Source organism: Globicephala melas, chromosome 7 (assembly GCF_963455315.2).
Source record: "Globicephala melas chromosome 7, mGloMel1.2, whole genome shotgun sequence".
Taxonomy (NCBI): Eukaryota; Metazoa; Chordata; class Mammalia; order Artiodactyla; family Delphinidae; genus Globicephala; species Globicephala melas.
The window spans coordinates 24,316,959-24,339,414 of record NC_083320.1 but is presented as its reverse complement, the minus strand read 5'-3'; the positions used below and the strand labels follow the sequence as shown (position 1 = coordinate 24,339,414).

The 22,456-nt window shown below is 38.6% G+C and overlaps 1 protein-coding gene across 1 annotated transcript in view; it reads right to left on the bottom strand.

The window, feature by feature from the left end:
- Nucleotides 1-21,884, bottom strand: part of ERBB4 (erb-b2 receptor tyrosine kinase 4) — a 1,112,005-nt gene extending 1,090,121 nt beyond the window's left edge. Inside the window, exon 1 of the mRNA XM_030852949.2 lies at nucleotides 21,163-21,884. Within this exon, the coding sequence (XP_030708809.1) occupies nucleotides 21,163-21,244 (82 nt within the window). The 5' untranslated portion in view covers nucleotides 21,245-21,884. The remainder of the gene's footprint in view (nucleotides 1-21,162) is intronic.
- Between the last annotated feature and the right edge of the window lie 572 nt (nucleotides 21,885-22,456).

Here is a 22,456-nt window from a genome sequence, read left to right as displayed (position 1 = left end):
CATTTCAATGTTCACAATTAATTTTTTTTTTTTTTAAGAAAGAGTAGAGTACAATGTGAAGAAAATGATATTCTCAGGTCTTGAATTAGAAAAGCTTAAACACATATTGCCATCCTGGTCCAAAAACTGTATTTGTTCTCAATGCATCATTATGTTCAATTAATAAATTTTTTTCAGTATAATATTTTGCTAATTGATGAAAACTTAACAGAAAAATATGTAGAATTCAGGGAGATGGCAACACACTCTTTATGATGTATCCACCACACCATTATTATCAACGACTATCTGAATGTTTAGAGTACAAGGTGTTTACCTGCAGTGTGTTGAGTGGTAAATTCAACATAGTAAAAACAGTCAGTGTAAACTTCCTCTTATGAGCATGAGAGTGACTGCGATCTAAGGTCTGTTTTGTCCTTCCATTCGCTTTTTTCTTCTCTCTCCAGCCATGGAAATAGAGCTCAGTTATTTCTGCATGGATGCAAGGTGAATGAGGCTGTCGTTTCTCCTTGCAGTGCTAATTATTACAAGTCACTGACATAATACAGCTATTTTTTTAATTAAAAAAAAAGTTATATAGCATTATCTCACTTACTCGGGTATTTGAGAGGAATGTGCAGAGTGTTATTTATTTATACAGAAATCTGCCAACCGAGAGACATCATCTTGCTTTGAGGGGCCTCCTGCTGGCAAACTGAGCAGCCCTGTTATTATAAGAATTAAAATGCTGCACACTGTATGGAAGAAAACATAATACAATCCTATAGTGTGAAGCTGTCTGGATTTTCAACCTGTAAAAATACATTATTCCAATAAAGACAAAACTTAGAAAACTTCAAAGTGTATCACAAATTGGGATTATCTCTGCAGTTTCATTGTTCTCAGCTATGAGATACATACATTATACATATTTAATGCATAGTTATATTATGCATAATATGACAATATCAGACCTACTTTGATCATAAACCAGTCTAATGCACTAATAAATTAATTGATAAGGAATTGATTTTCTAGATAAGTACATCTCAGTTTGCAGTCTGAGAGACAGTGTCTACGCCTACAAAAATAATCTTAGAAAACAGAATTCTAATCATCGTCTCTGATCTCAACTACAGATATGACAGCAATTAGTTCTTCCTGAATAATGCCCTCACTGCAAATTACATTAAAAAATGAATGTTACTTCTCACTTACACATTACATAATTTCATCTCAGAATTTCCCAAGACCCACCTAAGAGTCCTGGGAAATAACTGAACGTTTAATAGCATCACGGCTAATAAATATACTTCAACATTTTCATACTTGTAAAAACTACAGAGCATAACACAATGCATTAAAAGAATTGCAGTGATGCATGGAACCAATGAGAATCAAAATATTTGTGTAAAAATAAACATTTGGGGCGCTACAAGGCTCCAGTAGGTACAATTTTGATCCTTGTTGTGAAGGACAACTTTGGCAATTCACTTATACTTCATTATTTCTAAAGAGTTGAGTGAATAGAGAGCTCAAGTTATTACATGAACTAGTTCATAGTTGAAATACCGTATAGGAATAGGAGGGAGAACTGGCAAAAAGGAATTAACTACTGTGCTGAGGTAATATCTGCTAGCCTAGCCTCTAACTCCTGCTGGAGAAACAGTGATCATGGGAGGGGGTGGGGGGGAATATAAGGTCTTAGGACACGAATAGTTGCATGTCAAGCCCTAATCCTAGAGAAGATTTCTTTCACAAGTACTGAGACTATTCCAAATAGGGATCACAGTCAAAAGGGACAGCTGTTTATGACCTCCTCTGAAAATAGTTATTTGGGACTACCACTGCTGCCTTTCTTGCGTGTTCCCAAAATCATGTGCACTGATGTTCCTAATCAAGATTTCTAGTGGAGAGGAATGAAAAACCTATAAAACCAGTTTTCCTAAATTTTATTTCTCAAAGTGCAAATAAATCCAAAGAAGCTTGTTATCCTTCCTCTTAGCAATATAATGTAGTATACTACATCACTGAATTTTTTTAAAAAGTACAATAAATGCTACTCATATTTTAACATTCTATTACTATTAGAAACATAATATGATTTTAACATTTTATTACTATTAGAAACATAAGAAATATGATTTAAACTATGAGTTACAAGGAGTTTTATGTAATATAGGTATACCAAAATTTAATCAAACAATGCATACAACTTTCCAACTCTCTTCTTGGAAAAACTGCAAAACATCATGTTCTTTTTCAGGAATGTATTGATGGTGACAGTAGCTTTGGTGAAATTAAAGCTACCGCATGAGATGATAAAGGGTAAATAAAATGGCTATTGGAAATTGGCCTCACTAAATCTGAGGAAAATAATTCATTTTAAAAATCAATAATTTTCTGCCTTTAAGCTGTATTCACTTCAGGCAGATATGTCTACAGACAACCCATTTTAGTATATTTGCAAAAGCTAAATAAAGGAACAAAATGATTTCAAATAAAACAAAATAAAAGTTAAAAATCCAAAGTGCTACAGCCAGGTAAAGACTATACATTAAATGAGCCCTAGAGGAAATGAGTGACACAATTAGAATCATAGCAAACTCTTCCTAATGTACAAGTGGAAAAGAGGAAAACTGCTTCCCTATTTGGTGATAGGGGTTGGGGCAGGGGGTTAATTCATAAACACATGGAACCCTAACAAATCCTATAGTATTTAAACACGATAATGATATATTTTAAATAAGAAAAGCAAAATTAGTAATAAAACTGATAGAAACTGACTGCCCTTTCTAATGGGAAAGGCTCTCTAGACTGGTTTTTAAGTAGGATATTGACTGGCAGTGAAAGATTAAGACTGCTGTGTAAGAGGAGAACGAGTTGGTTCCTGATTCATGGATGCAGTTAGAACCACTCAGGGGTGGAAGACAGCAGGGTCTAAAACAAAAGCCCACATGGAGTGAGATAAAGGAAGGAGAGACTGGCTGAATGTTATGTGGTGGTCATTTCGTCTCTAGCATTTTCATTTACCCGTTCAATATCCCTGCTTCTCTCATAAACTCAGTATATTGTCTTTCTTTAAACTCAAACCTTGAAAGTTAATTACTCTCATTTCCATTACCTCACCACTGACTAGGACTAATCCAAATTACACCACCAAATACCTGGTTAAAGGTTACCATAGTAACAACAATTGTCATTTACAGAATATATTCATTAAGTTTAATCTGCTCATGGTATCTTCATTTAAGATATATCAGGGCATCTTAATTGGATAAATATCCTTTAAAAATTTCTTTGATTCAAATATTCAGATAACACTTTTTTTCTCTAAATTTGTGATCAACCATAGGTTAAAGAGCATGTCATATTAATGATAAATAATAACAAAATTGATGGAGGAAAATCAGTGGTATTGACTTCGATTACAGTTTCATACTCCAGTTTCAGTCTGCATTTAAGAAAAAATTACAGTTGTATCTACATGAAATCTCAATCCCAAATTCAACACCTGCATCTAAAAATCGTATAAAATTTAAGAAGATTCTGGCATGTGACAATTATTTTGTGTTACTATCTTCACATCTGAATTTTTAGTAATTTAACTGCTACATTAAAAGGTCTTAATTGCAAGAGTATAACTCATAGTGTGTCCCAGAAAGTCTGATAGAACTTAATCACACATCCCCACTGTCTATATTATTCTGAAGCACCACCTGTCAGCTGAGCAACATAATGGCATGTGACAGAGCTTGTGAACCAAATTTCTATCTGTCTCTCAGTCTAGAGACAATAGCCTAAATAAAAATATATATTTTTATTTCTTATGCTGCAATTCACAGCATCTTTGAAAGTTTCCAGACTGGTAACTAAGAGAAATAACTATTTTCTTGATCTAACTCACTGGCAGTAGGGAGGTTGAGGTTGTTGCCAGAAAGGAAGCAGTCAACTTTAGAAGAGCAAAAACTGCCCTTCCCATTAGTAATACTGTTTTGCAGTGTTCCAATGTTAATCAGCGAGTGAGCACAACTGGCAGAGCCCTGTGAATTAAAAACTTTATGATGATATGCATAGCCTTTGATTCCTTAAATATCAAAATAAATGTATAAAAACCATGATAGAGGGAAAGAATTTAATAATCACAACAATTTACAGACTGTCTTCTATGTGGAAATATCTGTTTAGTATTCGTAGATAGATGTGAAGATTCTGCTCCAGCGTGCAGAAATTTTTCCAAAAATACATTCAGTCATACATTACATTAGTTGTGCCCTATCTTGAAAAGTTTAAATGCCTATAAAATGTAACATAAAAAGTTATCTCATGAATTTGATTAAAAACCATTTTCTCTTGAAGGTGCTTTAAAAAACAATAAGGACGAAAGGACAGAGGACTTGAGTTTGCCAGGTAAACATAAATCTTTGGAACAAAACTGTCTCCCTAAGCTCTTTTTTTAAATACCAAAACTGTAAAAAAAAGAATATGAAGGAAAAATGATTTCAGAAAACTGCCCCTCACAGGGAGCCAAATTCTTTCCCAAATAGTCTACTTACAGTACTCATGCCTATCCATATACACAATGATTCTGAAAATCAATACTGCATCACCTGTTTATAAACACAGGACATAGAACTGCTGTTCAAATTATGAGAAAGGGGAAGTCCATGGCCTGCTCATATTTAACATTTTGTAACTTTAACTGTATGATGTTTCTTTTTTTGCTTTTAACTGCCTTAGCTCTCATTCTACTAATACTATAGTGTACATAATGTAATTAACTACTGAGCATCTATGTGATAGATACCATTTTATATGTACTACCTCACTTAATCCTCATAAATATGAGGTTGATCTTAATATTAGATGCCCTTTTTAGATGAGAAAATTGAAGCTTAAAAAGATTAAGAAATTAACCCATCTTCACATGGTTAGTATGCAAACCTGAGCTATTTAATTCTTAAGTCCCTCTATTTAACCTCTACTTCAACTCTTTGCAATATTTCACTTGATATTATCGATTTTAAAAAGTGATTAAACTTGTTACTCTATTTGAAGTGTTATAAATGTACTGAAATTATAATGTGACAATAGAAAAGTAGCATATATTGTTAATATACTTGATCATGTTTCCAAGTTTTCCATATTCACAAATATACCTGGTTATTAACAATTATTATGGGTATCAAATAAAATAATTGTTAATGGCCTAAAATAGGTAACAAATGAATCTATATTGTCAATATCCTTCTTAGAGGTTTTAGTTTATTTTCTTATATAAAATATTGCAATTTGGACCATGGAAAATTGATAGTTAGGAGCTTAGGCATTGCTGATTGGCCACCTGCACAGATGTTTCCCATTTGGTAAATTATAAAGTCTCTAAATTTCTGTTTCCTTGACTGTAAAATGAGGACAGTAGTGGCCATGTTGTGTAGATTAGTTGAGATATTGTATGAGAAGTGCTTTAGCACACTTCCTGACACAGTAGTCCTTTAGTAAGTATTAGATATTATGACTTGTTGGCTTTTTAATCAATTAAGAAAAAGTTGTATAGAAATTTATACCAATTAAGATTTAAAAAGCACACTACATAGCGAAAAGAGAAAAGTAAAATGTTGGACTGCTTGAGTCAGAGATACTGGGTAGATCCATGTAGAGGTACCCAGCAGGCAGTAGCGACAGGAAGGAGGGGAGCTCTGGAGAGAGGTAAGAGCTCAGAATAACTTACACAGCGTTGAGATGGGGAAGGGATCCAGAAACTGAGACAAAAAGGTAATGAAGAGGACCAAGGCCAGAGAGAGGCTTGAGAAAGACTTGTTGAGTGGGTTATCTTCATTTACTGCCTCTTTAAAGATGGATAACCAAAATCTTAAGTCTAAAGTATACCCAATAGTAGCCAAGTAGATTGTTAGAATATTATCTCTGTTGAGAACTGACGCTGTGATCTTGGCCAGTTATGTCATTCTGAGTCTCAGTTTCCTTATCTCTAAAATGGAGTTAATACCGCCTACCATGCAGATTTTAGGGAACACTGGAACTAATGCGTAAAAGTACCAGCACCGTCACAGTGCTTGCTGCGGAGGAAGCATTAAAATGGATATAGACTGAGACAGGAAAGGTGGCAAATCAGAAAGACTTAAGGCAGAAGGTAGTATATAACAGGAATGCAGTTTTCATACCAGGAGAACCTAAAAGAATGTTAAAAGAATGGCAACAAAAGAAACAAGCAAAACATTTCATTTACTGTAGATCTTACAGTATAGATCCAAAATAGGTAGTAAAAGAGACAGAAATGTCAAAGGCCTTGAAGAAAAATATTTCCTAAGCAGACTGAGAAAGGTTTACTTTATTTGTAACCAACTGAAGCATGCATATGTGCCTTCTTTTTATTACTTTTTGATTTCTCAGTCCCTTTAGAAAAGTGCTTCTCTTTTGCTCTGATTTCTTAACACTTTATCCTCCACTCAGAACTAGAGGCCTATTTTTCTAACTTCCTGCCCTGCCTATGTCCTCACCTTCTTATATATGTTTCTCCCTCTGGTTAAGTTAAACCCAGTCTTATAAATACCTGCTGGCATAAACCCAGAAACACAATGAAACATTTGTATACTTTTATTCTGCATCGTGTGGTTTTTACAACTGAGAATGATTTATTTGTGATAGTACATTACATTAGAGGTATGGAGATCTAATGTAAAGACTACTAGAAAAAATAAGAGCAAAATATTTTATATTTAAGGAAACCAAACTTTAAAATACCCTTCACATATCCACAAATCTATTAAGGACAGGTAGATGGTGAAAAGCATTTGGGTGGGAATCCTAGTCACAGAGACAGAGAGTGTGGCTTTCACTGCCTCTATTTTTCAGAGACCAGGAAAGGATATTTGGGCATGACGTGCTTGTGACAGACCCTCAGGGTGGGAAGGGCCCTCAGTGGCCTCAGAACCCAATCCCCGCTCCCAACATCACTGACCAGTTGTTCTTCAGCTGCCTCATTCATTCTTTATCATCACAGAAGAAGTTAGATAAGACTTTACCACCCCACACACATGAAGGAACTCACCATCTCCCAGGACAGACCATTCCAACTTTGGGACACTCTAACTGTGAGAAACTCCTTAACGGTGTTCAAATGAAATCTGACACCTTACAATTTCAAACAGCTGCTAATGTTTCTGTTCTCCAAGGCTACACAGAACAGTGCTAATCCCTCTTATGTGTAACAGCCCTCCAACTCTTGAAGATAGTTATCATGTCCCCTTCCCAAGCCTCCTCTTTTCCATGCCTGGCATCTCCTTCTTTCTTTAATCATTCTTCAAATGAAATGGAACTCCATTATTTTGTTGTAAATAGTTTTCTTTGAAAAATAATAAATCACATGTCCAAACGAAGTTACCAAGAGTATCATCATTAAGCTGATGTTCACAACTTCTTTCACAATATTACATTTTAATCATGTAAAAGAAATTTTAATTGAATGTTTTCTTATCCACCATAAATGAAAAGAGTATATGCGGTGCCCTCGAGGGACAGACTCATATCTTACGTGACAATACACACTCGTGGAACAGCTGACACCTTGCCAGATAAGCTGTTCATTCTGATTAATAATATAAGCATGTAATATGTTTGTTCCCACATAGTTATGGCAATCGCAAATTCAAATTGTTGTGATTCGTCAGCAGCCCAATTTAAAGACACACATCACACATCAGCACCTGCCTCACTCTCAGGAAAATTCACAGCATCTGCTTTATTTGAGTCCTTTGGTCTGCCTCATTCATATGATTTGCTCCTAGGTTAATTCACAATTGTGAACCAGTGACATCCTGTCTATTGTTTTTAAGCCACTTCTTTCCAAACTTCAAGTCAAATCATTAGTACCTAAGCTGTGATACACAACTTAGAAACTGCCTCCTTCATACCGGCTAATACTTAATGGCGGCAAAGTTAGTATGATACTGTTCACATTCCTATCATTTTAAAATACTTATGGCAAAATTTTTATTACGTGTAAGAGTAACATTCATAGTATTTAGTGACCATCTCAGCAAAAACACATAAGAATGGATCACAGTATATGCCAAAGCAGAGATCTGAAGGTCCCTGATTGTGTCAGGTATTAATTCTTTAGTTGTTTGAGGGAGGGGTGCCAGGGGAGGGTTCTGGGAAAGCCAATCGGTAGGCATATATTTTAATATTTTATCAAACAATAAAAGCATAAGGAACATAGCACTTGGATACTAGTCCTGGTAATGGCATATACTTTGTTGCTCATACCCTTACACAAAGGTTTCTAGGATTTTGAAAAAGCCAAACAAAAGTCTCAACATTCTTACTAGAAATAAAAAGGACATAAAAGTTATTTTTTCATATATTTGAGTAGGAAGCATTGAAAAGCATTTGATCTTGACCTGCTATGAAATCAAAGACGTCTTTAGCTTAAAACCTTCGTGTGCTATATCAGCATATATACAATTACTACAGACTTTAATCAAGAGAGAAGCTGTCTGAAAAAATTAACCTTGAAATAACCACTGAAAATATGATGAGATGAACAATTCATGAATATGAGAATTATTCTCTATAGTGAGCTTGATTATGGAGAATGAGTCTTGAGCTATGACAAAGCTCTAGCAGGTATATAAATAATACTATAACTTTTTAGATACCTTTACAATACATTATGATAGAAAAGACTTTTGGGATGTTTTTTGAGATATTCCCAAACATGGATATTACTGTCCAAATTCCTGGCTTTTTCTAGGATCACGTTTCCATCAAGTGTTACATGTTTTATGACATTTTTTTCAGACAAGTTAGTCTCACTTAGGAATTCATTAAAATTTATTCTTTTGGATGATGACACTTTTTTACAAAGATCAAGATTTGGGTTTTTTGTGTGTTTTGTCTTATAGCCACTTCCTGATAATTACAGTGGATCTCTTCCTGTTGGCTTATCCAGCAGATGAATGACGAGTCCCAGAATATGCATCTAACCACATACCATATTTGAACCACAAAATTATCATAAAATGGGACTTCTGATTCACTCACAAATAGTCAAAATCCTTAAATATCCCAAGCCCAGTATATATGTCCTTGACACAAAGATATTTTGGATGTTTTGACATATTTTATTTTCAGCAGACCTGGAACAATTGAAATGTATTTGTTTTTTCCCTTTTTCTCATTAATAAATCTACCTTCACAGTGCTCATCCTGCCAGTGAGAAATGTGGTACTTAACAGAATTTATTTTTATACAGCCTATAAATGTTGAGTGAAAGCTGTTAAACTGTGGGAGACAAACTTCATCTGTACCTTTCAAAGAGTGGCTGAGTCAATTTGTAGGAGTGAAACAGCATGTATCAGATCTAAATTTGCTAAACAAAATTAGCTGCGTGCCATTCTGTTTGTCTTATCTCTTTCTCTGGCTCATGGTGTGCTAATTCTGGCCACAAGCAATATAGTAAGTACAGAAAAAATAATAAATGTCCTCTTCATCAACAGTTACATAAAATGTTTTGTCTATTTCAATTTATCTCAGAGTTTTTATATTTTCAAATTTCATTCTGCACTTAAAAAAAGAAAAGAAAAAGGCCACTAAAGAATTGTATCTGAATACCAATCACTTCAGTTTCCATTAATTCCAAGTACACTTTTAGAGGTTTCGATATATCACCAGGGACAATGGGGCTGCTAAATTTGAAGTTAAAACAACTGGGAAATATTAACTGTTTAGCTGATATTTTTACACAGTAAAAGTGTGACTTGAAATACTAATCCTTTTATTGTTACTTAAATGTGTTAATATACTAGTAGTTAAAATATTACCAAATATCTGAGCTGAGTACTGATTTTAGTTTAGATGCATTGTTTCATTCACAGCTAATAATGTCTATTGTAGTTAAAATGGTCACATTTAACATAGTCAGAGGGTAAAAGTCAAAGATAGATTTTTTTTTTTAACTGTGCTAAATAACGAATGATTAAAAATTCAATGAGCTGTATTTCAAGTGGTAGGGCCTTAGTAATATAGCTTTTATATACCAAAAGTGACAAGATTCTTTTAAATCACATTATAAACCAACCATTATGAACTACAGAATTGCATAAGAGACAGCATTACATGACCATTTAAAAAACATAGCGTCAAGAAAATATATATATACCTGGATGAGGCATGTTCATATTCAGAGTGGAAATATTTTGAAAATTATCTCTACAGGGTACATTATTTCATCCAAAGATATACTGAAGTGCTTTATAGTGTGATTTTACTCTTTATGACAATTTTTTTCTTGAAACAATGCATTCTTCTACATTAATAGTAGATGCTACTATGTGCAGTAGGAAAAAAATAAAAAATTATATAATGACACCCAAAATTCACACTAAATCAGAAATAATATGACTTCTTAAAACGTATAATTTTCAAACATAGGCAGAAGTACCATAAAGATTTTTGTAAAAGGCTTCAGCTTCAGAGCCCCTCTCTTCCACTGGTGCCTCCCAAGGACCTGTACTTAATTTGTATTTTTATTTCTGTATTGTTTTTAAAGAGGTTCCCCAAACTGCATAAATGCAGGTCCCAACATCTTGGAAATGCCCCTGCTTTGAAGTTTTCTCAAGAAGACAAGGCTTATATGATGATTTCCTTAATACATACAACACACAACACACACACACACACACACGCACACACACGCACAAAAAGACCTCTGGAGAATAGAAGGGATGAGGGGAAATGCAGAGTAATCCAAAGGAGGACTCCTCGAATGATAGATTTATTGGGTAAGTTTCTTCAAATGGCTCCAGGGAAAGCATAAAGAGCTGTTGACCTGGAGGCAGAAGGATCTGGTGTGCTGAGCATCCTTTTCTCACACAGTGGGGCAGGTGGAGTAGAGGAGCCACGCCTTTCAGAGGGTCACTAGCTCCTGTGGCTGGAGAAGGCATGAAAGAGCAGACGGCAGAGGCAGCTGGCTCAGAACACGGCAGACACGTAACTGCACCGACGGATGCACCAGTCAGGCTTCACCCTTACATACTGCTGCTTTATATCTCTACTTCCTCGTCTACAAAGTAGGAACAATAATCCCTGACTCGAAGTTTCTTCTCAGGGATTCTTAAAGGAAAAACAACCAGGAAAGTTCTAAGAAACTTTTCAGACAGACGTACTAATGTCTCCATACCCAATTTTCTCATTAATAGATTACTCTGCAGACTGTTAGGTAAGTTTTGAAGTTACATTAACTCCTCAGGACGTTATAAATTAAGGTACACTTAGGGCACCACAGTGACCTAGAAAGGTTGACAGTTTCTTGGAATCTGATAACCTGAGAAGAAATGTCTGGAAGAGCATTTTCCCTGGTAGAATCTGACCAGGGAAAATCTATAAATACTATAATAATTTCACCAATTTTCAGAATGCAGAGTGAATCATCTAAAAGAGCAGCTAAGAGAATCCCAGTCACCTCTCAGTACAGTTATGCTGCAAGTATTTCTTTTATAGGATCCTTTTCAAATGGGAGGCATATGTCTAGTTGTCTATTTTAAGATACTGAGAAATCTTAGTATTAACAAAGTTGTGTTATTACATACATCTAGGAATAGAAAATGCCGCATTCTGTCTGGAACCCTTTTTTCATGAAATACTTATTAGCATTTCTCTGGAGGCAAATTCCTCCCAAGAGTTTGGAAAAATCACTTAATAACATATTTTTTTATATTGTGTTTCATTGGTCTCATCTGTCCTTCTTTAAAACAAAGGGGAAATCTAGCATCTTGAGCTTCTTATATGTCCTCCTCAGTGCCTAACACAGTCCTCAAACACACTGATGGGTCAGTATATGTTTACTGCTTAAACTGATTAAAATTTTAAAATGAGAGATAAGTAAGAAAAGCAAAGTAATGGCCACATAAAAATAGTAGGCTACAAGACAGTTACATGTTTAAGAATGGTATTTATATATATTTAACTCACCAAAAATAAAACTAACAAATATACTTGGTACCATATTATGAGCAGACTCTAAAAATGGGAATGAGGATAAATGATATACTCTTGGAAACACTCCATTGAAAGAAATACCCTAGGAAGCTCAAGAAAGCAACTAAGGAAATTCCCAGGGTAAACATGTCTAATATCTATTATTAGGAATTCTATAATTATGTTTTTAGAACAGCTTACTTTGTGCACTTATATGGTTTAATTATAAATAATAACCATCCGTGAATGAGCTTAAAATTGTTTCAGTAAATGTATGTTATTCTTTCATTTAAAAAAATATTTTTAAAGAGCTTACCATGTACGTGGCACCTCATTAGTCTCTGCAGGGTTTGATAAAAATGTTTGCTCTTAAAAAGTTAAAACTATAGAATGGTTTAAGATTAAATGCAGATAGGTGGTACAGATAAGGATTATAGATTAGGGTAGCAAATGAAGGAAGATCTAATGAAGAGCTATGATTTAATACGGAACTGGAAAGATTCAACAGTTTGGACAGGAAGGGCAACCAAGGGAGCCATGAATTCCAGGGAAAGGGGTCAGCAAAAGGAAAGACAGAAAGTAAGGCTCTGGAATACTGACTAGGTCAGCCTGGTTCTTAGAATACATCTTAAGAAACTCTTAAGACTGGATCAAAAAGGAAACTGAAGACTATTTTAACAGGCTTTGAACTCTGCAATGGGAATCCATTGAAGGCTTCTGAATAGAAACTAGGATAATAAAAGTATTATTATATTAGAAATGGTCATCTGGCAGTGACAAGAAGGAAGTCTTGGAGGTAAAAGGACATCGAACAAGGGGATGAGTAAAGAGGATCTTGCAGTATCCTGCTCTGAGTTTTTAATGACTAGATGAGGTCAACAAAAGTCTTAGGGAATAGCTTTTAATAAGCCATGCAATCAAATTTCCTTCGGGGGGAAAAAAAAACTTGTTTTACTGCTCTAGTTCTAGACAAATGATCAAACAGGAACTCTTAAAAATGAAAGTGTGTCTAAAAGAAATATTATTCTGTTTTATTTTCATTTGGTTTTCATAGGTTCCCATAGAAAAAAAAAAAATCTCATATTCTCATATCCTCTAAGCCTACAGGGAAGAATAGGAAATAATGACAAAAAAAGTTTTTAGTAAAAGGAGAGTTCGCTTAAAGCAAAATGCCATCCACGACTTCAATTAGGCATCCCCTGCTAGTGATGGGGACCCATCTTGAAATAGAGGATTGCATAACTTATTACTCAAGCTATAACCATACTAGACATAGTCATAGAACCTAGAGAATCTGTTGTCATTTTTTCAGTCCTAACGAGCCATGAGATATCCTCAGCACATCATAGAAGACCAGCAGACACATTTTTTGAGAGCAGGTTTACAATCCCCATTTGTATCCTAAAAGCTTTAAACTTGGATGTCCACCTAGACCATGTGCATATGGGACTAGACATAAGTAAAGGTCAGAAGAGTAGTAAAGATATGGTAGGTAAAATTTATCATTTACAAGTCTGATCTTTTTGGAAAATAAAGGAGTGCTTATTGCACCCTTCACTTTCTTCTCTCTAAACACTTTTAGACAACGTTCCAAATGAAATATAGAACACGCATAGAGCCTTGATTCCTATTACTTTAACTCTCTGGATTGAGAAACTGAGTCTTATATATTCTTATTCATGTTTAGTATGCTTCAGTAACCCCCACAATATTGGAAATAACGTGATTAACAGTAATGATCCAGAGCTAGCTCTCAAGGGGGAAGTTTAATGATACTGCAGAGGATGTTTCCTCGTGTCTATGTTAACGTTTTACAGAGGGGGGCCCATTTTTATCGCAAATTCCTAACAGAAAGTGACTCTTCCTGCCAAAACAGGTTTAAACCTCCCTTCTGTCACTATCCCCCATGAGAATGCTGATCATGTCCGAGAAAGCTCTGGCGCTTTAGAGAAGTCAGGGACAACCAGAGAGAATTAAGGTTAAATCAACAACATTCAAAGTCACAAGGACCAGAGGCAGCATCTTGCAGGAGCCAACTAGAAGGAGGCAAATGCACCACAAAAGTAAATGTATAAAGTCTTAGTACTTAAAGCTTAGCTTATACACTTGTGCAAAGAATAACTGTGATCCTAGTAGGGCCTGAAGAAAGATGAGGACCCAACAAGATAAAGATAAAGAACCTTGCGTCTAAGGATGGGCCTGGATGAATCTGAAATATTCCCATGGATTTGCTAGTTAAGGATCCCAAGCAACTAACTGGTCGTGAAGAGCCCATTGTTTATCCTTTATAATCCATTTTCTTAAAGCATGCATACTACTTAATACAGAATGAAGAAATAACCATTCTCTACTTATTGGTCATCTTCACAAAGTCACAGGTAAAAGAAACTCTTGAAGGCACTATTATAAACAGATACTAGCATCGGCAACCCTTACCTGACTTACAGGGTCAAAATTCTATATCCAGAATAGGCACTACCAGGTGAATAGATCATCTTACAGAACTACACCTTAACAAAGTTTGCTATATTTCTTTAATCTTAAGGTGCTGTAAGTTACAAATGCAATCAATGATTATTCTTAAATATAAATTAAAGATGATGATCCTACAGTCTTCCCCTTGAAAAGAACTTCGCAGTCTGATAATTAAGCCCATGGCTCCAATCCATTTGTTTTCATTCAATCTTCCAATACTCTAAAAATAACCCAACCTTAAACTTTATTTATTCTTTTATTTTAAGTGTCTGCAACTTTTCAAGTACTTCTGTGTATGTTAAAATGATAGGAGTGTTGGGAACTGCCAACTAATTTATATTACCTAACTTCTCTGGGCTCCCAGTTTCCTCAGCTAGAAAATAAAATGTGTGGACTAGATGAGTGGCTTTTAAATAGTGCTAGATTTCTGTAACGCCAGAGCAGGAGAGTAGACACCAGAGTGGGAGAAAAGCAGGAGAGTGCCAAAGGCAGGGGGCACAAAGCTGGCTTCTCGACAAAGCTTTAACAAAAGACTTCTCCTTTCACCCTTTTACCTGATTTAGATACCAGGGTTACACACATAAATTCACTTGAAAAAGAAGAGGTTCCTTTAAAAAAAAAATTGAAAACCAATGCATTTCTTTTTTCTAAAAAGTCTAAACATTCTTTTTCTGTCTAGCTGAATCATTAAAAACATTCAAGATGTTAACTCCTTAAGTATTACTTTCAGCTATACTGATAGAGATGAGGAAATTGAGACACAAAGCAAGAAGTCTAACCTAAGATCACAGAGACAATGATTGTATGACCAGAATCGAATTCTCCTAATTTCTATTCTGCTGCTTTATTCTGTAGCATTCCACAACAGCAGGGCTGCTGCTGCACTACTGATAGCTCAGGCGCGCACCATTCCCATTAAATTCTATGTGGCTGCCGCCCCCTGGAGTTGTGCCAAGCAACAGGCCTGCAAAGCAATCACGTATTTAAAATGAAAATAACTATAATACAATTAACTACCTGTTCAAAAAAGCACTTTAGAATTAGGACCCCAAATACCATATATTTCACCTCTATGTTATAAAAGTGAGACAGTTCTCTTCCCTCTTGAAAAATTAGTACAAATAGAAAGCACCAGTTGAAGTGTCAAATATTACAACAAGAAAGTGGCTTTAAAGCTTTGATTAAAGCATTGGAAAATAGGTCAATTTATTTAATAAACATGTCAGAATTATCAACAACTCGGAAAAAGCCAAATAAGACAAAATCTAAAGAGACCATAAAGCAATTCTGAAAAGTAGTATTTTGGGAAATGGCCTTCAAATACAAATTCTTTAGACATAATGATCTCTTTATTTCCTTTAGGCAGGTGCTCTTCTGACAGCAATGGTCTGTTAGAAAGCTTACATTATGTTTATTAACATATGTGTTCATGTTTTAAATATATCAATTAACTCATTACTGGGATGTATCTCAATATCACAGAAGACTTGAAAGCCATTTTTCAGAAAACGACTATACAGTGGAGAAATAGAGAATGCATTACATGCATTTCCCCCTCAGGCCTGCAAGCCAAGTCACAAAGACATGGAGTGAGTTGCTCAAGGTATTAAAAAGAAACTGGAGGAACGATGTCCCTACAGTATAGAAATCCTGATTTGAACCACCTGGCTACGTCCTGTGTCACACTCAGCCACACAATAGGTAGGCAAAATCTCCTTCAAATTACGTAGGAAAGCTACAGCTTCAGGAAACACCGATCTAAGATATTTTTTTATTTAAAATATTAAATAAAATTGAGGGATTATTTGTCATTATAAACTGTAAATTTCAGTCAGTAGGAATACTAGAGGGCATGAAAAGTAAGGTTTTACTTTAACTGTCTAATATTTATATTAATTCAGGAAATGTGTACTAGATAAAGATGCAATTTGGCTCCATATGGTCAAATGTAACATAGTAGAACATTTCTAAAATGATATAACCTGGAGAAAAGTTTATAATTTGATTAAATTCTGCCCTGCAACCATACTCAGTAGATCACTGTCAAAGATAACAGTGGAATATGCTTGACAATTAACTTTTGTAGAACAGCTATAGTCTTAAACATTCATAAGCTAATTTCAACGTAAATATTAACATCTAGCCCTATAAAGCAGTATCTCTTAAAGGGGTGAAATCAAACAGCAAGTGCCAAAAAGTCTGCAGGTAAGAGAACATCTTTTTTGATCATTTGCTTCATTTATGTTATAGGCACTTTTACAATTTACACATGGATATCCAACAGCAGCAGGACACTGTAAAATAAACCAAAAACTTGTTGCTATTTTTAATATATGCTAAATTTTTTTAATAACTGGATTGAAATAATACTAAAAACAATACCACTTTAAAACACTGCCATGTTTAAGATACACTAATTCAATTTATTTTCTAAAATGTGCATCTTACATAGTCATTAATCTCAAAGTGGCTCTAATCACAAGGCTTCAGAGCATATTTAGATAGAGCACATTTCCTTGCACGCCTAGCATTTTTTAAATGGCAGCAGTCTACCTTCCTTCTTTGGTCAAGAGGGGAAAAGAGGAAGACAGAAAGGGAAAAGGGGACTTCTCTGTAGAAAGATTTGGCCTTGGAGTCAGGGTTTTTGAGATGTGCTAGCGATCTTGGATCGATGCCTTTTTATTTTCTTTCAGGAATAAATCTGAGCAATGGAATGGCTTGCGATTGTCCAGCCAACCAGCCATATCAGATTTATCAGAAAGAAAGAATGAAAACTGACTCAGAGGACTCCTGCAGTGCCTGAGTGGCAGGTTGCTGGGAAAGACACACACAAAAAGAATATCCTTAGTGATGATGTGGAAAACATATTCATATGTGTAAACTCAATAAATAATAAGACATAAAAAAGAATCTATAGTAATGGAAAAGGTAAATGCATAAGACAGATGACAAATAGAACTTCTATTTAAGAACCAAAGGGATGAAAGCTCATGAATACTAAATATTTGAATCCACTTTAAGGAGAAAATATAATTTTTCCTCAAATGAATGCAAACTCCAAAAATCAGCCAATGCAAACTTAGTGTTTTCAGGTTAGAGCAAAAAATACGTAAATCTTCCATGAAGGGCATGCCCTGGTAAATATTCTAATGTAATTTCTTAATTAAGACACATATTCAGTGACTAAATGAAAATTATACATATAAAGGAGTAAGTACCTTGATTTTCAAAAAAATTGATTTTCTATGCATGTATGATTAAAAAAAATAAAAGGAGTTTGGTTTGAGAGAAAAAAATCAGAAATCAAGGAATCATGACACAACCAGACTCATTCAATTTAATCCTATCAGTCCACATTATAGTATATTCAAGTGATCTGCAGTCACGATAATAGGTATAAATTTATGTGGAAGCATTCTGAAGAAGAAAAATTATACCTTAGTCTAAAAAAGCTCCTCTTACATATATAAGAATTTCAAAATTGAAAGAAAAAAAGAGAAGCTGTACTCATGGGTGTGCTTACAATAAATACATGTAGGGAGATAACTGATTTTTTTAAAAATTATATTGAAAATCTTTTCATCATTTAACTAAGCTTTATTAACCTTTTTCTTCTCAAATGTAAAAAAAACTAATTTTGGAGATATATCTTAAATACGTAGGAAAAATGTGTGTTCTTTTATAGAATGAAAAGCAGAACCTAGTTACTTGCAAATAAAAAAATGGAAACTGAACTTGTTCATCACATATCTACTAAGGTATGTACGGGCATCACTTCAGTACTACTACATTTACATACATATATTGTATTTCAGCACAAAGGTGATACTGATTATTTTTCCATCATACCAGGAAGACAGAAATTTTGGAATTCTTTTTGGTGGTAAAGGCTTTATAACAGCCACATAAAGGGTCTCTGACTATAATACTTCTAGATAAAATAAATCACTGGAAATGAGACAAAGCCCTTCAGAATTACTATTAAAAAAAAAAAAAAAACACCTGTCTTCTCTAACGCTGATTTTTTTCCCCAAGCAAAAGAGGAAAAATAAAAACAGGTCCTCTTCAGTTACAATTATTTTAACAAATATCTTAGATCTATACAACAGAATCCTGCCCCTCCCATATTTTTATTCTGTTCACAGAGAGCAGTAAATAAGGTGCATTCCTTCTGCTTCTAGATTAGCATTTCAAAAATATGCCACTTTCCCCTGAACTCCAAGCGTGTCTAATAATGCGAGAAGCAGATTGTCTTCCCTCGTTTCCTTAATTTGTTTCATCTAAAAGCAATTCACTCAACATCTTGTCGCCCTCTGGCAGCTTAGTTTACTTATCCGCACTTAATTTCTCGTTCGGACCAAAACAAACTCCTCCAAACTGCTACTGACTGCTAACCGCGAGGGGGGAGACACGCAATATGTATTTACTTGGGAACATACAGCCATAGGTACGTAGCCACGAACACACGCAGAGCCTCACTCATACCCCAGAACGTAAGTTGGTTTTCTAAAAGCACTACATTAAAACCAGCTGAACTTTCCCTGCCAGGTGCGGCAGGGCGGGGGTGCGGAAGAGGCAAAAAAGAAGTCCCGGGGGCATTTGCAATTTTCAGAGGATCACCTTAGCGTGCGTGTTGCAATTACACCAGGGATGCACCCGAGAGCTTTTCTTTGTGCGGCCCTTTCATCTAGATCACTTTGTGTTTCGAACAAGGGAGGCTCGCCTTTGTGCCCCCAGAATTTCAAGTACAGAGTCAGACACGGAACAACAATGGCACGCTAATCCTCGCGCACTAAATGGGCTCACTTGTGGGCCTGACAATTCACGCGGGGAAGCGAGAAGACACCAGCGAGGGCGCGAGCCGGTGTCGCCTGAGACGGGGAAGAGGACAGCTGCAGAACTAATTTGGATTACATTCCTTGCAGAAATTCTGAAAAGGGCTTTTCGGCAGAGCTCAACTCCGAGCCGCACAGTTAATACCAGATTGCTGCGGACTCGGAGCCGGGTCCCCCAGCGGCTGAGGCTGCACCAGACGGCCCCCAGTAGGTCCCCTTGCAGAAATTCCTCTCGGCTAAGCTTGCGTGTCAGTCGCAACTGCTTTTGAATGGGTCAATGTGCATAATCAACCCATTGAGAGGAAATATGAAGGGACTCGGAGTGGGGAGGGAGATAAAAAAGGGATGTATCTAAGAGGCCGCTTGGAATCTCAAATCCGTGTTGGTGTAATTCCGGAGGTGGCTGGAGCTCGGGAACTGGTATGCATGAAGAATTTCAGAGTAATTGGGAGGGTGCAAACGTCCAGTACAAACGGCGCACATTGTGCCATTCGAAGGTCATTTTGAGATGCTCGAGGATTGTAGCTTGTTATTTACTAGGCGAGGAGGGGGAGGCGGCGAGGGCGGAGCGGGAAAACTACAACGCGCTGTTTTCTTGGTGAGGTCAGAAGGACACCCTCCGGGGGCCTGAAGCTCTGCCTCTCGCCACTCCCGTGGGTTTTATCTTCTCTAGCTGCCTCCCACGCTCCCGCGACCAGCCCCGGATGGTTCCGGAAATCTCCCCGTCTCTCCAAAAGGCCCCCCTTGGCCGCGTTTCCCGCGTTTCAGTCACCCGTTTCCCTCAGCCCTTTCCTGTCCCACTTTCATCCCCAGGAAACTCAAGTGTCAGAAACTTTGAGCTCCTTCGCCCTGCAGGTGCTGTCACTGGCCCTGCGGACCGCGGCGCGCCAACCCCACCTTGCTGCTTCTCCCGGGTCAGTGAGCCTCTTGCCGGGCGGGGGCACCGGGGCGCGAGCTCTCCGGCCGACAGTTGCCGCGCACCCAGCGCAGCCGCGCCCGCCTCGGGTTCAATCCGCGTGACGGGTCGGCTCGGCAGCCGCGCCCGGCAGTAAACACAAGTTGGAGGGACTCCGGCCAATAGCAAGTTGAACTACAGGAAGAACTCTTTCTGGAGCCAAACACAGAAACCGACGGGAAGGCCGGGCTCCCGGCTTAAGTATGTCAAGCCATTCTTTTTTTTTTTTTTTAAGCGGTCACGCAGGCAGGCAAGGAAGCGCCTCTCTAGTCAATGGGGGCGAGGGCTGGGCACGCTGGCCGAAGAGGCCTATCGTTGTGGGCCCCCGGGCCGAGGCGCGTCCTCCCGCCGCGTTCCGGCTCCCAGGCTGGGCTCAAGGCGGGTCTGACCCCGCAGGCTCCGGCGGCCGGAGGCGCAGCGGCCGCGGGCAGCACACGCAGGTGCAAAGCCCGCTCTCTCGGAGCTGCTCTCTCCACAGCCCTCCCGCTCACCGGAGCCCAGCTGCCACGCCTCGGGACCCCCGTCCTTCCCTGGCCCCGGGCGGGGAGCGCTTTTCCGAGGCTTCTTCCCTCGGGGGGCCCGGACCCGGAGAGGAGCGTCTCCTGTGACTCCGGCTTTGGGTCTCCCACGTCCTGCACAACGGGCGCCACCAGAAGGGATCCCGCTTAGGGAGGCTCACAGAAAACGCGCGAGAAAGAAGCGGGTGAGAAAGAGAAAAGGGGCGCAAGTGATTTTTCACGATAACTGAACACAGGCACACGCAGAGGGTAAGTTTGGGGACAGATAGAGAGTCGCACGAAACCCAAGGAAGAGGCGCGGATGGTGTGATCCCGCCACGCCCGGGAGCGAGCGTGTCTCCGGCTGGGCTCTGCCGGCGGCCGCAGGGTCAACCGCGGAAGCGCGAGAAGGACCGCGACCCACCTGACTGAGAAGCGCTGGGCTGGACGGTCCCCGCCGCCACGAGAAGGCTCACCCAGACCCACAGTCCTGTCGCCAGCTTCATTTTTTGGAAGTCTCAGATCCCGTGCTGATAATTACATGTCCAAATGGCATATCCCCTTTCGGGCACACGGAGGAGATCCCTCAGCCGGGCGCGCGTGGGGCACTGGCGCGCGCGGGACACCGGCTCCGAGCGCGGGCGACCCAGTCCTTGCCCGCGGGGCCGAGGCCCGGAGAAGCGGGGGGAGAGGGTGCGCGTGAGGGTGCGCGCGGGTGGGAGTGGGCTCGAGTGTGTGCGCGTGGTGCTCCTGGTCGGGCCGGACAGCTATTTCCCCGTGTGAGCCTCCGCTTTCTCGCTCCCTCCTCACTTTCTCGCTCTCTCCCTGGTTGGTCAACAATAAAAAGGAAGGGTTCGGAAAAGGGTTTCCAAAAAAAGTTGATTGCAAACAGGCGGTAGCTTTCCGGCCTCTCCCCCCAGCCGGACTCTATTCGGCTCACTTTTCAGTTTCCTCGCACCTCCAGTCCAAATTGGGAGGAAAGGGAGGGGTGGCGGGGAGAAGCTTCTTGCTTCACGCGATCCCGTCCTTTTTTCCTGTCAGCTTTCCTCACACTTGTCCGGCGGCTGCGGTAATTAAAGCTCCGAGCGTCATTTCCAACGCTCCGCCGTCTCCAGCTGCAGCCCCACAGAGAAATTAATAAGACTCGGTCCGGGAGGGGGGGAGAAAAAGAAAAAAAAAGGTGGAGGGGGGTGAGTAAAACAACCCTCCACGCAACCAGGCTGGCTCGGCTCAGCCGCACAAACCCCGCCCCCAATCTGACCCAACTAGCCACGCCTTCTCCCCCAAAGGGAAATCTTATTGGTTCAGCCACTCCCCAAAATCTTGGGCCTCGGGAGTTGGGAAAACACCTGTCCGGGAGCGGGAGCCTGGTGGTGGGGCGGGGGAAGCTGGATTTAATAGGCTCACCCGAGGCCACGGACTGAACCAGAGGCCCCCGGACAGCTGGCCCACAGAGTGCGCAGACGTGCTTACAGAAAAGATTTTTTTCTTTCTTAGACAAGAAAGTCACCACGGTGCTCATCCACAGACAGGACTTGCCTTAGAAATAGAAGAAAACACTGCTTCAGTCATAAAACCTACCCACCCTTCCTACTTCCTCATGCTTCACACTCAGAAAGTAGTGTGAAGGGAACCTAAGCACCCGTCTTTTCCCAACTATCCAGTCTCTCCCACCCTTCCCACCCTCCCAAACTGACCAAACTAAAATTCCACGTTTG